The sequence below is a fragment of the Epinephelus moara genome, chromosome 2 (genome assembly GCF_006386435.1).
Source record: "Epinephelus moara isolate mb chromosome 2, YSFRI_EMoa_1.0, whole genome shotgun sequence".
Classification (NCBI taxonomy): Eukaryota; Metazoa; Chordata; class Actinopteri; order Perciformes; family Serranidae; genus Epinephelus; species Epinephelus moara.
Genome location: NC_065507.1, coordinates 37,788,849 through 37,803,057, shown reverse-complemented (window position 1 = coordinate 37,803,057; position 14,209 = coordinate 37,788,849). Strand labels below are relative to the sequence as shown.

Below are 14,209 nucleotides of genomic sequence, written 5' to 3'. Positions count from 1 at the left end.
GTGTCTTGCTAATTGCCTATAATTTCCACCTGTTGTCTATTCCATTTGCACAACAGCATGTGAAATTGATTGTCAATCAGTGTTGCTTCTTAAGTGGACAGTTTGATTTCACAGAAGTGTGATTGACTTGGAGTTACATTGTGTTGTTTAAGTGTTCCCTTTATTTTTTTGAGCAGTGTATGTTATACGGTTATTAGAGTAAATTGATCTACATTTAGCCAACACATAGGCGCAAGTACAAAGTAAATAGACATTTGGTTAAGTGGTGGGTTAAAAGATTTGTAAAATCAGAAATGTGGACTTTAACACAGAAGAGCTTGAATCGCTTTGAACAAAAAAAAAAAAAAAAAAAAACAGACTGACTGCATTTCTGGTACCAGGAAACTGAGCAGAGTGAGACATCACTTTTCACTCGTGACTGACTTCACACAGTCAGTCTTGAGTATAATCTGCACTGACAGACTGAGTCACTTTGACCCAGTGTAAACAAAAAAGGGAAAAAAATACTCTCAATAGTTACTGACCTAGTCTAATACCAGAAAATGTCCTCTCCAAACGGCCGGTTAAGTTTATTTATTTCAAACACAGAAGACAACAAGGGTGCATCAAATAACATACTCTTTGGCTGTCACTGTACATGGATGCCTCGTCAATAAAAATAAGGCAGACCAGGTTAAGGTTAAGTGTGTAGGATTTGGGGGTATAAATTGAATATAAGTATGTTTTCTTCAGTGTATAATCACTTTAAAATTAGAATTGTGTTTTCGTTACATTAGAATGAGCAGTTTTTATCTGCATAGTGAGCGGGTCCTTGTTTTTAGAGATCACCATGTAGCACTGAAATATTTCTACAGTAGTCCAGAACAAACAAAACAAACATTGGCTCTAAATAAGGCTGTTGGCGTTTTTGTGTTGGTTACCTTAGTTAGCAGCCCCTTCGCAATGAGCAATGTCAGGGAGATTTCTTTTTATTGTGAAACTGCTTTCGTCTATTTTTACTTGTTAATATCCCCCGTTTTGGAGAGGAAGAAACCTCTGTAGATAATTCAGGTCACGATACAAATCCTCCTGAACAATGAACGCCAAAGGAATTCTAAGAAGTTTCAGATGGTTGCAAACCTCATTGCTGGACGCCACTAAATCCCCCTAAATCTTACACTGGACCTTTAAAGGTACCTTGGTGCCCATGGCTGCAGGAAGACAGACCTGTTTGCACACAATAATCATAATCTCTACAGAACTTCATATTTATCTTAACAGTAAAAGCTACAAAGTACAGCCTTACTAATGTTTTTCAGTTATGACGTCATAATTTCTGCTGAAAAAACCTATTAAGTGCTGTCCTGCCCAAGTATGAGGTTTTATTTCCACTGTGGGCAAAAAAATAAAGACATAACCTTTTTTGAGGGGCTGGGCACATTTGAGCATTGTGTTGTGGGATATCTGACTACTGTATCTATTTTAACATTAACTTTCGAAACCTGAGCTTCGTATTTAAATCAAATAAAGTTTGTCATTCTCTACCTTCTCAAGAATGTGAACAATGTGTAAAAAAGTGACCAAAACACTTCAAGTGTATTTTCCAGATTTTATTGTTTTTGTACACAAAAAACTGAGGGTCTTGCTTCCATCTGGTGGAAAGTTTGAAAACCTGTAAAAGACAAAACAAATGAATTACAACACTGCTTCAAATCACTCCAGTAAAATAGATCCTCCTGATCAAAACAGTAAAAGTGCTTGGTCTTGCTGGAAAGCTACAATTCCGCTGTTTCACGTGATACGCGTGGCTTCTCGCTATGACGCATGGTTGCGGAGAAAATCAATAGAGAAGAACAGGTGTGAATTTGGACGCACTATGCGTCGTTCGGGCCCATAGGGTTAAACCTACTGGCAATTTTTAGTATATAAAGAAATAAAACATATTTATCTTGAGCTTAGTTTGTTTAAAATGCTTCATTTGTAGTTTAGTTGCTACTGAGAGTAGATCAACTTTGCTATGTTTGTTGGCATGTTACTAACCAACCCTTATTTAGACTCTATATTCACTTTTCCTTAATTATTTTAAAACAGCTTTGTGTGCTGTTTCCACCCTTCTCAGACAAATGCCTCGATGTCTTCAACCAAAAAGGACTCTGTGCTCTGAGGAACTGGAGCAGAACCAAAGAACATGACTCTGCAGAAGTAACCCCAAAACCAGACCAGAGTCCTGTTCCGACTCGTCATCGTTTCTTCACTGAAGGGACCAAAATAAAAAAGGACTATACTGTTTATTACCTGCTTGCTGCTATTACATGGATATCTGCAAATTAACTGCAAACATAGCCATAATTTTCTCACCTATGATCACTGTTGAGGCCTACACCATATAATAGCTAATTAAATTTTTACTCAGTAAAAAGAGTACCAACATGACTTAGGGTGGCTGCCTTTTAATATCACAAACCTGCCTGCTGTTGATGGGACCCTGCTAACTCTTACCTTCTTATGCGGTGGGTACAGGTGTTCCCTGGGGCATGACGGGCACCTCGGGCTTGGCCCCCTTCTGCTCAGACACGGGTGTGGTTGGCAGGTTCTCCTCCTTGGGCTCAACAATGCTGACGTGGTCAGGCAGGGGCTTCTTGGGGCCAATCTTACCGCTAGGGTCCCAGGGCAGCATGATCTTGACCTTGATGCCGAGCACACCTGAGAACAACCAGCAAACACATCAATAAACATGAATTAGTACCAACAAAAACCAAAGCTATGATGTACAGAGCCAGCATAAAACAGTATCCTCCAAAGAATCAGTCATTAGGTCACATAATATTTTGATGACACTTTGCAGAAAACCCTCCAAATATCAAACATCAAAGTAAAAAGATGTTTCTGTAATGTTGCTGCCGTGTCCCTGGTCGAGATGTACTCACCCTGCCTTAGCAGGACGTGGCGGACTGCTGTGTCGACGTAGTAGTTGACGGGGTCTCCGCTGTGGATCATCAGGCCATCCACAAACTTCATGGACTTGGCCCTCTGACCCCTCAGCTTACCGGACACAACGACCTCACAACCCTTAGCGCCACTCTCCATGATGAACCTCAGAACACCGTAGCATGCCCTGAAAGAGGGGAGGGGTAAGAAAAGTGTTAACATGCAACCATTAAATCATTGAGTAAGGCTGATTCATAGTCAAATGTAGGCTACGCTGCTGTGAACATTTATACTTGTGCAGTGGTGTGTGTGCATCACTCTGGAACTACATCTCCAAAACACTAGTTGGCAGTGGGGTTTCTGTGCCACTGTGTTGAGCTTCTGTAAAGTGCAGTGAAATTTGACTGATTCAACTAACACCTAAACCATAGGTTCATAGTTCAAAATTTGGCTCCATTACAACTCATAGGATTCACACACAAAACAGCCGTCTTGCTGGACGGGTTTCCTCCACAAATACAACATGCTAACTTTATTAGCATAAGCCTATGACATTTCACATTGCATTAAGTAGCCTGGCAGCTAGCGGAGTTTTTCTTTACTCATATGAAGCCAGGAACAACAGTAACACTTAACCAAGGCAATGTTACAAAAATTGGCTCAATTATAACTCTTGCCTGGGTCTAGACATTTGAAACAGCCCCCTCCACTCAGTTCAAGTTGCCGAATTCATTTGACATCAGGACATGAAAAGGATTTTCTTGGTTAAATTAAAAGATGAGCAATGAGTGCAGCGGGGAATTTATCAGCACCATAGGCAGAACTAACACTGTTGTCATGCTGTGCTAGAACAAACAAGGAGCAATAATAGTGACCCCTACAGACAAGATAGAGGCTGTTACCAAGGTTGTTCTAAATCAATGTCCTGTTCTTCACATCGCCTGACATTAGTTTGTTGTACTTCGCTCCACTCCTGAAACCCTGGTAAAACAGGTATGTTGGCATGACTGTGCATCCGTGTGGACTCAAAATGACTTTAGATGGAGGTGTAAACATTGATCTCTAGTGGGGTTGCAAAATGTAAGCACTTTTCTTAATCCATCATTGGTAACATTAACAATTAACCAATAAACTGATTTAAAAAAAATAATCACTACCAAATGTGTTTTTCTCAAAGCTCACAACATATTGCATATTCTCTGACACTACTGCACAGCATATGACACGTTAAGGCCTAGACATGTGAAACACTGAATATAACGGAGTAATACTTTGCTTTGCCCGACAACGCATAGGTACATTTCTGGGGAGGTGAGCATCAGGCTACACTGTAGGTACAGCATGATCAAACGCAGACATAAAAACCCTGCTTTCCTGTTATTGTTGGAAAATGAAGAATGTGTCAAGAATCCAGCACTGATGAAGATGACCGCTTTAAGCTCCGTTTAAACACAAGGATTTAACAGCGATGTAGCTACCACCTGTGCATATTTCTGTAATTAAAATATTTTAAGTAAATCCTGTGAAAGCAAGAAAGAACTTTGAGCTTCAGGTGGGTGTAATTTAATTCTCTCTATACTTAAAAATGCAACCACGTTGTGTGTGCTGCTTTGACTTTTCTCAGGCAAATGCCTCAATGTCTTCAACCAAAGAGGACTTCCTGCTCTGAGGAACTGGAGCAGAACTACGAAAAAGGAATCTGCACCAGTCACCCCCAGAACCAGTCCTGTTGCAGAAATGGACAAAACTGAGACACTTAACACTTCACCCTTAAGGCAAACACAATGCTCCATACAACAGATGCCAGTTTCTGCTAAGAACTTTACTGAATCACCTATGCAGAAACAGGTCATACTCACCACCTTCAATGTCCATGTCTGGCTTATTTATAAAACATAAACCTAGTCTCTGTTTACGGTCTGCTTACTGATACGAGACTGATTTTCTACAACTGTGGACAGAAACCCAATTTTGTTTACAATGCTATAAGATTATGTGCTAAATTAATATACTTTTCTTTTCCTAAACATCCAGTCACAGCAAAAGCTGTATTACAAGCTTTGGCTCTGGCAGCAGATAACGCAGATAATCTGAGTACTTCTTCCACCAATGTACAGCACTATAGTCTACAACTTTTGTGCTTCCAGAAGATCCAAAGAACTCCAGAGAGTGTCAGAGCCAAAACAACAGAGTAACCATAGAAACTCACTATAACTGAGCTCTGCAAGCAGTATCGTCCAGCCTGCCACACACCTACTGACTGCCTGCAAACTGGGGAGGAAAGGAAGACACCGTGCTTGCCTGATATTGGACAGAATTGTCAACTTGGTACAAAAGAAGTAGCCTACACATTATGAAGAAAGGAAAAATCATCTTTAAAATAGAATCATCAGAAGTGCAAGGAAATGGTTCAATTTCAGTTTTCAACAGACCTATCACATCAGAGCACCACTTAAAAGAGGGAGGAAAAGAAATTAAAATGAAAAACTGGCTTGTTAAGTCATGTTTTGCCATGTCAACACAGACATTCTTGTTTTGCTGGGTTTTTAGGAGTAGAACATAGTTAAAAATAAACCACAATATCAGGTGGGACATGATCAAGGCAAGGAAGAAAAAGAGTGCACTCCGGTCCAGATGGTGACCAGTCAGAGTTTTAAAGAAAGCTGAGCAATTTCTTATGCCAATACTTTGGTCAAAGTAAAATATAAGACAGCATCACCAGCGTCACTTATTTAAATTTCAAGGACTTTTAAAGCACTTCATTTAAAAAAGGGGGCTATTTTCAAAGTATTTCAGTGCTTGATCCCCCCCCCCCCCTCTCAATGTTCAAGCGCCTCGTGCGAACCCTGCAGTACTTGCTGTCACTGTGGGCTATTGCCTAAATCCTGGTGTGTAATAGCACAACAACTGCTTGCTAAGTAACATTAATGATATGCAGGGTTTCCACACACTTTCATAGACAAAATTTCAAACTTTTTCATGATTTCTCATGGACTCAATATTCTTTTTCTTGCCAAATACTAAGGGAAAGATGAAACACACAGGGAGAAAATGAAAAGGCGTACGCGATACTAAACAGATCATCACACATCAGCGCATCTTACAGCCATGTTATGCCAACAGCTACAAAATAATGTTCTGCCATAAATTTACATTACCTACCTTGAAGGTTATCCATGAAAGATTACTGTTGCAAATTTATTACATGCTACAAAATTCCATGATTTCTCCAAAACTTAATGATTTTAAAGTTATTCCATGAGTTTTGCGGGCCTTGGAAACATAATTATTTTCCATGACTGTGGGAACCCTGTACATGATGCAAAGGAGTACAAGATATTAAAGTTGAACGCCTGCAGTTAAAAGATACTGACTATCCTCTTGCTTTTAGGGTCCAAGTGCTACATGTCATCTTCAAGATAAAGAACAGCTACAACAATAAAACGCAGACCAGGTGGGTAACACGTTGAATGAGTAATGCAGGTGACTGAATCGTACTAGTTTTTGTATAGAACTGCTTACCTACGTACAGCCAGGCCTCCCAGCAGCTTGTAGCGCAGAGATTCTGCCTGAGCGATGGCACACAGACCACGGGTGGCGACCTTCTCAGCATACAGCTAAGAGAGAGGGGAGACAGTTCACAAGTCAAATATTACACATGCTGCCAATGTAAAATTGAAGGTTTGGGGCAAATTAGCTCCTAAACTTTAGATGCACAATATCTCTCATCTACTTGTACTGCTGGAGAGGTTAAACTTTTTTGGCTCTGTTTTCATAATACATTTCACTCCTGGTGCTTCAACCCTTCTCAGACAAATGCCTCTTTGTCTTCATGTTAAAAAGACTCCCTGATTTGAGGAACTGGAGCAGAACCACAGAACGTGGACCTGAATCAGTAACCCACAGAACCAGAGTGAGTCTTGCTCTGTCTCGTCATCGTATCATCACTGAAGGGAGGACAATCAAGATTCTGAAGCCTTTGCACCTGCATTTGTTTTATTTTTAAAACAAACTCCATGTCTTAATATTTGACTACAGGAAAAAAACTTAATTATACACAAGTGTTGTGCATTGTGTTGATAAGTTATCAGCTAAGCCAAAAGTGCAATCAATTATAAACAATTTAGATTGAGGACCTTTATTTTCTGTAATAAAACCTAATTAACAGTATTTTAAAAATATTGTTATGACATTTCTCCCTCAACATTAAGATATTTAAATGAGCTGCATTAAATTGAAATTTCTTACCTCCACACTGCCCTCGGGGAAGCCAAACCTCTTCTGGACCACAGCGGTCAGCTCTCTGATCCGACGGCCCTTCTCTCCCAGAACATTCTGGGTCCTTAAAGACAATTTAAGACACTCAGGGTTACACAATATTCCCAAGCAAAACATTTAGCCATCAACAGCATCAGTTTCGTTGTAGGACAGCGCTGAACATCATGAAATTGTAACCTTTTGACAGGTGTGCTCTTATCACCTGCTTCAATGCATGCTAAATAAAAATGTGTTAACAAAATCTGTTTTACAGAATACCTCAGTCCTGGAATAATTTGTACAAACAACTTAAAGCCTCTGTGGAAGGGCAAAACAAAAAAAGGGGTTTCGATACGTTTCTATAATTGAAACTTTTCAATAAAATTCGGTTAACATTAATTTCCTTTTTTTTTTTAGTTTAAATAAGCTTTATATACACACTTTAAAATTTAGCAATTTTTGAAAACAAAGTCATCTTGCTTTGGTTACAAGCCTTCAAAAAGATATCCAGGTTCTCTACTTTAACTTAACGCTTTGTTAGATTCAGCGGGTAACTGTGTTCGACCGTTCTCAGACAAATGCCTCAATGTCTTCAACCAAAAAGGACTCACTGCTCTGAGGAACTGAAGCAGAACCACAGAACGTGAATCTGCAGCAGTGACCCACAGAGCCAGACTGAGTCCTGTTCCGACTCGTCATCGTATCTTCACTGAACGGTCAAACACAAGACTCCATACAATAGATGCCACTTTCTGTTGTGAACTTTACTTAACATCACTGAATCAATTCTGCAGAAACATGTCACTCTTGCAGCTTTTGATGACTCTTTTTCCATCACCATGTATATTATATTATACAGTCTGAACACTCACCTTGTGGCCAGGATGATAATCTCAGTCCTGGTTGGGGTCACACGCACCTCCACACCTGAGTAGCCATCCTCAGCAAGTTCGCGAGTCAGGAACTCGTTCAGCTCGGCCTTGAAGATACCGTCTGAGACGAACTAAGGAGAGAGGACAGTGACAGCTCACCTATGATGAAACTCCATCATCCAGAAGACAAAATGTGGAACTTAATCAAGAGAACGCCTGTCCTTAATCAGGAATGAATGAGTTACAGAGGTGCTTAGGACATCACTCTTAAAAAGGGAAACATCAACCTAAACGCCCGTCATGTCTTTTTTTTTTTTTTTTTTTNTGGAACTTAATCAAGAGAACGCCTGTCCTTAATCAGGAATGAATGAGTTACAGAGGTGCTTAGGACATCACTCTTAAAAAGGGAAACATCAACCTAAACGCCCGTCATGTCTTTTTTTTTTTTTTTTTTAAAAAAAAAAAAAAAAAAAAAAAAATCGGGGAAAAAATCTCCACAGACAGTGAATACAAGGATGCAATGACAGCGATTTTTTACAAATAAAGACACACTGACATTCCCAAATACAAGTCCAGTAACTGGGCCGTGATTGACACACTTTTCTATGTAAGCTGAGTAGTTTATTGAATCCTACCTGTGACACATTATGATATTAGTGTTATTGTATTGTATGTAGCATTGTTATTGAATATTATATTACACTGTTATGTATATCATATATATCCCTTAGATGACCTAAAATACTGGAACCACATGTCAAATCTGTTGCAAGGTATAACTTTAATAACGTTACACCCAATACGATGCTGTCAGGTCGTTTGCAGACATTTGAAATTCACTACTGTCATTTGCAGCAATTAGACACTGACAAAACGTTACCTATTTATTAATAATAAATATTACATTAATTATTATTGATTGATCAAACGTACCGTGCTAATACCTGCCGGTTTATCTACAGCGGCTATGCGACTTTCTTCGGTCCCCGTTCATTTGACAGTGAAGCTAACCAGCTAACTAAACCACATTAGAAGATCTGAGAAACAAACACTGCGTTTAAGCAGAAATATTGCACAACTTTTAAAGTCGGGTACGATTGTTTTGAACACAACCCGACTGAGTTTTAAATTCGTAAGGGACTCGTGTCTAAGGAAACCGGTTATTAGCTCATCCCCGGCCGCAGAGAACACAGCTATGATAGCTGTTAGCCAAATGAGGAGAAAGCAGCGCCGGCAGCATCTGGATTAATCCTCTTCGGACCGGGGGTGGACAAGCTCGACCAACACTGAAGTGAAGACGAAACGGCTGTATCCTACACAATATGACACAATTTTTGTGTGAAGCGGCCGTCTGTGTAAGTAAAACGTGGATAAATAGTGCTAACCTTCCTCTTCTTGGAGATTTGCACCGCCATCTTCCAAAAGGCCGTAGACAGGAAAGGACCCTGAGAGGATGCGGAAATGCTTTTATACCAAGACGATTAACTTCCGGTGACGCCAGATTTTTTTTTCTCCAAATGTTAATAAACTTTATTTTCAGCTGAAACACATTTGAACAGAATAAAACACATACAAATTAAGCATCGCGAGAACAACAAAACAGTGCGAAACAGAAGAGGACAACAAAAGTAAAACAGATGTTACATAAATTAAAATAAAGACGCGAGTGGATGTTGTAGAAGGTTCACTTGAGAACTGTTAAGATATTGCATACATTTATCATTTAGACAACTTTTTTGTTTTGTGAGGATGACATATATTGACAAATACTGGTCCATCTCTTTCATAAATACAAACATTTATGAAAGAGTTTGTAAATTTACATGTAGGCTATAGGCTAAATGTGAAATTTGGCCAGTGAAATTAGATTAATAAAGAAAAAAGCATTATTATCTTTGTTACAGTAATCATAGCACCCAAATACATTTTTATAGCAAATACCAAAATCTGAGATAATGTTGTCAGCTGTAAATTTAGCATTAGCAATATCCTTCCACAATGCGTATGTAAAAGTACAGAACCAAAATAAATGAGAGCATGTCTCAGGATATAATTTACAAAAAGAGCAATTAACATCAGTGTCACCCTTTAACTTCTTTATTAAGTGTTTTGATGGATAAATATGTGGATCAATTTAAATGACACTTTCTGTACCTGATTTGGAGGAGAGGGGTTGATATTTTTAAATAGCATACCAAATGGGGTAGCGTCAAATCAAAAATTATTTTGGGGTTATTGGTATATTGTAACTGGGAGAAATTCTAAATAGTTGTATAGAAGCCCTTCTTTATTAACCAACAGACTTACTAGCGTGGTACCATTGATAAAATAATGACTTGTTCTTATATAAAATACTGTAGTTGTTCCGAATATAACATCACTGTGAAGAGAAATTGTGCTTGTAAATGAGTGCCCAAGCCAGAAGAACCTGTTGATGAAAAATGAAAAGTTTAAGAGGGTTTTTTGTGTACTGTAGTTACAGAGAAGAATGAATGTCAAGGTTTTTTTATTTATTTATTTATTCGTTTTAGGTTTTGTAAATAACAATACAGAAAATGGCCGGTGGTAAGGCAGGAAAAGACAGGTTTTGTTTCTTTCAAATGACACTGAACACAGATTGCAGTATCAATATAACTGAAAAAAAACCCTACAAAACAGAAATAAGTAATAATGAAAAACAATAAATAAATAAAAGTGGTGGGCGGCACGGTGGTGTGGTGGTTAGCACTCTCGCCTCACAGCAAGAGGGTTGCCGGTTCGATCCCGGGCGTGGGAGCCCTTCTGTGCGGAGTTTGCATGTTCTCCCCGTGTCAGCGTGGGTTCTCTCCAGGCACTCCGGCTTCCTCCCACAGTCCAAAGACATGCAGATTGGGGACTAGGTTAATTAATAACTCTAAATTGTCCATAGGTGTGAATGTGAGCGTGAATGGTTGTTTGTCTCTATATGTCAGCCCTGCGATAGTCTGGCGACCTGTCCAGGGTGTACCCTGCCTCTCGCCCGATGTCAGCTGGGATAGGCTCCAGCCCCCCCGCGACCCTCAAGAGGATGAAGCGGTTAGAAGATGAATGAATGAAATAAAAGTGGTCATTCAGGAATTAAGGTACACATATATTCATAAAGACATAGGGCCTTTCCAGTTTTACAGCATTTTACATATTTTGTAATAGAATTCTCTTATTTAGAATTGCAGAAATATGGGGCTAGTTTAAAAAAATTGTGAATAATGTATTTTGCCAAAATAATTAAATTATGAATCCCAAACTCTGCATTTTTGTCCTCCAATTGCACACCATTTTAATCATCATAAGTCAACCAATATTGGAAAAAGTCCCCAAAGGTCCGAGCTAAATTGAAAGAGAAAAAAAAAGATGTTCTAAGGTTGCAATGTCAGAGTTACATGTGTAAATGTTACTCATTATTTTAAAGTGAACTTCTTCAGTCTTGGCTGGAATTGGAAAAGAGAGGTATGTGGTTCTATTTTAACTGTCAAATAACTGCAGTATTCTTGGAGCATATGTCTCTGAGTGATGGGAAACAAAGTGAAGGACAAACATTTCTTAATGATTTATGATTGTGTTTTTATCTAAAAAAAAGCTACTGCAGTTGCTACACCAGCATCTTTACAGAAAGGTATAGACTATTAGAGGACTGCACACCCAACACTTGAGTTAGATATCAACTCTGCGTGGGTGGTTATTTTTCTGTACACCCATCAGTGTCTGTTTCAGATCATTTTTGCTCAAATTTTAATGCAAGTCTGACACTGTAGCTACACAATTAGAAGACATTCACAGCTTTGCCATTCAAAGTCTTGAGAAATTTTCTAGTTCTGCTTATGTTCTTATACTTGGCGTTGGTTTATTTAGTTGGTTTTGAAGATATTATCACAAACTAAGACAGCATTATTGGATTTTCAAGATGAACACATGAATAAACCAAAATACAATGGTTTTGAGGGGCTTTGATGATGTCATGTTGCAAATGCCTCCTCACTAACACTGAACAGTTTAAATCTTAAGTGAGAACTAAAATGGTTTGCTAAATCTGACACCGCCTGGAAAAGAGCAGTAACTGCCATAGTATGTGTTAGATGACTTTTAAAGCATATTTGCCCTGATTTTATCATAGCTGAGATGAGCTGTTCTTCAGTCAGTGTGGCTGTATCCCGCACCAGTGTCTGTATGGGCTGACCTCGGGCTGAGCCTAAACAGACAAAAGAAATCCATAAAATAAAATAAGGCTGGATTTATACTGTACTTTTGCATTTAGGGGGAAGAGAATAGCAACAGAGCCTATACACATAGCTTACAGAGCCACTCAATGCACTACATCGTTAAACTGTGCAGGCTGATGATACAGTTTATGGGGGTAGGGGGTATTTTGGTTCTCAGTGAAATTAACCAATAAACAGAATCACTATATAAAGCCTGTGGGCATTAGGTGACTGTTACGCAAAAACTCTTGCATGAAAAAACTAACCATTGCCAAGATGCAGGTGACCGAGAGTTAATGTGTTCTTAAACATTTCCTCCACTGAAGTTTCAGACAGCACACAATCACCCTCAAACAGAACAGCAAAGAAGGCTCGAAGAGGCCTAGAGAACAGAGCTTGCAACTGTAAATGACTGCTAACATGAGGTGTGCATTAGACTGATGAAGGATCAGAGTGACTTGGGTGTGCATTCTCACCTCTCTCAATCCCTCAGAAAGGGTGCCGTCACAACCCGATTGATCCAGAGGAGAAATGCGTGCGCCAAGCTGCTCTCAATTCTTACTGAGGAGTCAGAACCCACACCCTGCACAACAGCTGATCTAAATAACCCTACAATCAACTCAGGGGAGCTGTGATGTTCATCTGAAATTAAAGGAAAATGACAGCAAGTAAGAATGAGGGACTGCTTTAAGTTTAAAACTTTGTTGGTTCTTGTTAGGGGTGTGTGCGCTGTGACTGTGTGTGCTACTGGCTTTGCTGCTAAAGAGAGTCTGTGGCCGTGCGGTGGCTTGTGCTTCAGCGTGGTGATGTTGTATGTTACTGTACTACTGTACTACTGGCCTAGCTGGTAAGAAGAGTCTGCAGCTGTGAGGTAGCTCATATTTTGGCTTAGTGTTTAGGTTTTTTTGTTATCCACCACTCTCGCTCGTCATCGCTCTCATAATTCACAGCAAAACCAAAGTGGCTCCAAACACCAGACCTGTAGGTTATTGTAGGAACTTCTATCTTTAGCCTGATAACCGTGTCACTAACCATCTTGCAACGAGCTAGCTTAGCGTAGCTGCCTCCCAATATGTCTCACTGTGGTAGAATGTTTTGGTTTGGGGGTGGGAGGGTCAGACAGCATGTTGCCTGTTCCGTCATGTGGCCTGCCTTGTTGAGCGCAGTGGCACTGAGAACACTGTATGAAACACAGTTTAAGCTGTAGCCTACATTTTATTTTCAAAATTTAATGATAGTTCAACATATCGGTTTGCAATGTGTCTGAACCTAAAGCCTCAAACCGAATGGTTCAATACGAATACGTTTATTGTTACACCCCTACTTCTTGTGTTTATAGTTTAAAATTTTGGTTACCAAATGAAGGCATTTTTTAAAGATCCCTGGCTCTGATCTATGTGTGACTCTACCCCCTGAGCCCCAGAAGGTGGCGATGGTGAGCTTGTGAACTCGTGGTTGGAACCATGGCTGCATCAGCATTTGAGCGAGGGATGGATGGAGGACAAGTTTGGACACTGTCTTCACACTTACTTGCGGTGGAATCCCCTGGGACGACCATTCTTCTCTGTGTTGTTTCAAGTTTAGTAAAGGTCGTCCTGACTCAGCACGCAGAGAAGATTGGTACTTGTCAATCTGACACAGCATCTGTACTAAAACTGGAACTACACAGAGAAGATCAGTGTCATAAGGACAGAGGGATGTCGTATGCTGTAAAGCCCTGTGAGGCAAATTGTGATTTGTGATATTGGACTTTATAAATAAAATTGATTGATTGATTGATTGAGTGTCTATGGTATTTTGTTCATTTTAAGATGCACTGAAATTGGTGTTGAAATTTCCTGTTAATGATGATCACTTTTGTTTAAGCTGCCTTGCCTTCATCGTGTTAATGGTTATCTGTGCATCTCAGAAACTGTTAAATAGAAGACAAAGAAAGAAGATGAAACTGATGAAACTAGG

General features: G+C 39.5%; 1 protein-coding gene and 3 non-coding genes across 4 annotated transcripts; all 4 read right to left on the bottom strand.

Moving 5' to 3' along the window:
- Positions 1–1,574: 1,574 nt before the first annotated feature.
- rps3 (ribosomal protein S3) lies at positions 1,575–9,513 on the bottom strand. The gene is made up of 7 exons (XM_050066375.1): positions 9,422–9,513; positions 8,037–8,167; positions 7,156–7,249; positions 6,430–6,524; positions 2,907–3,094; positions 2,479–2,682; positions 1,575–1,651 (listed from the first exon to the last, which is right to left on the bottom strand). The coding sequence occupies exons 1-6, from the start codon at positions 9,449–9,451 to the stop codon at positions 2,483–2,485; spliced, it is 738 nt and encodes a 245-aa protein (XP_049922332.1). The 5' UTR covers positions 9,452–9,513; the 3' UTR covers positions 1,575–1,651; positions 2,479–2,482.
- LOC126383303 (small nucleolar RNA SNORD15) lies at positions 2,090–2,239 on the bottom strand. Its single transcript, XR_007569142.1, has one exon. It is a non-coding gene; the product is annotated as a small nucleolar RNA SNORD15 (small nucleolar RNA).
- Positions 6,711–6,860, bottom strand: LOC126383292 (small nucleolar RNA SNORD15). The gene has a single exon (XR_007569137.1). It is a non-coding gene; the product is annotated as a small nucleolar RNA SNORD15 (small nucleolar RNA).
- Positions 7,730–7,879, bottom strand: LOC126383244 (small nucleolar RNA SNORD15). Its single transcript, XR_007569122.1, has one exon. It is a non-coding gene; the product is annotated as a small nucleolar RNA SNORD15 (small nucleolar RNA).
- Positions 9,514–14,209: the final 4,696 nt, after the last annotated feature.

Excerpts from the sequence above, each read along its gene's own strand:
- rps3 (XM_050066375.1), bottom strand. The coding sequence starts at position 9,451 with ATGGCGGTGCAAATCTCCAAGAAGAGGAAG. Across the intron at positions 7,250-8,036 it reads ATTATCATCCTGGCCACAAG|GACCCAGAATGTTCTGGGAG; the intron begins GTGAGTGTTCAG and ends ATTGTCTTTAAG. Across the intron at positions 6,525-7,155 it reads TCCCCGAGGGCAGTGTGGAG|CTGTATGCTGAGAAGGTCGC; the intron begins GTAAGAAATTTC and ends CCTCTCTCTTAG.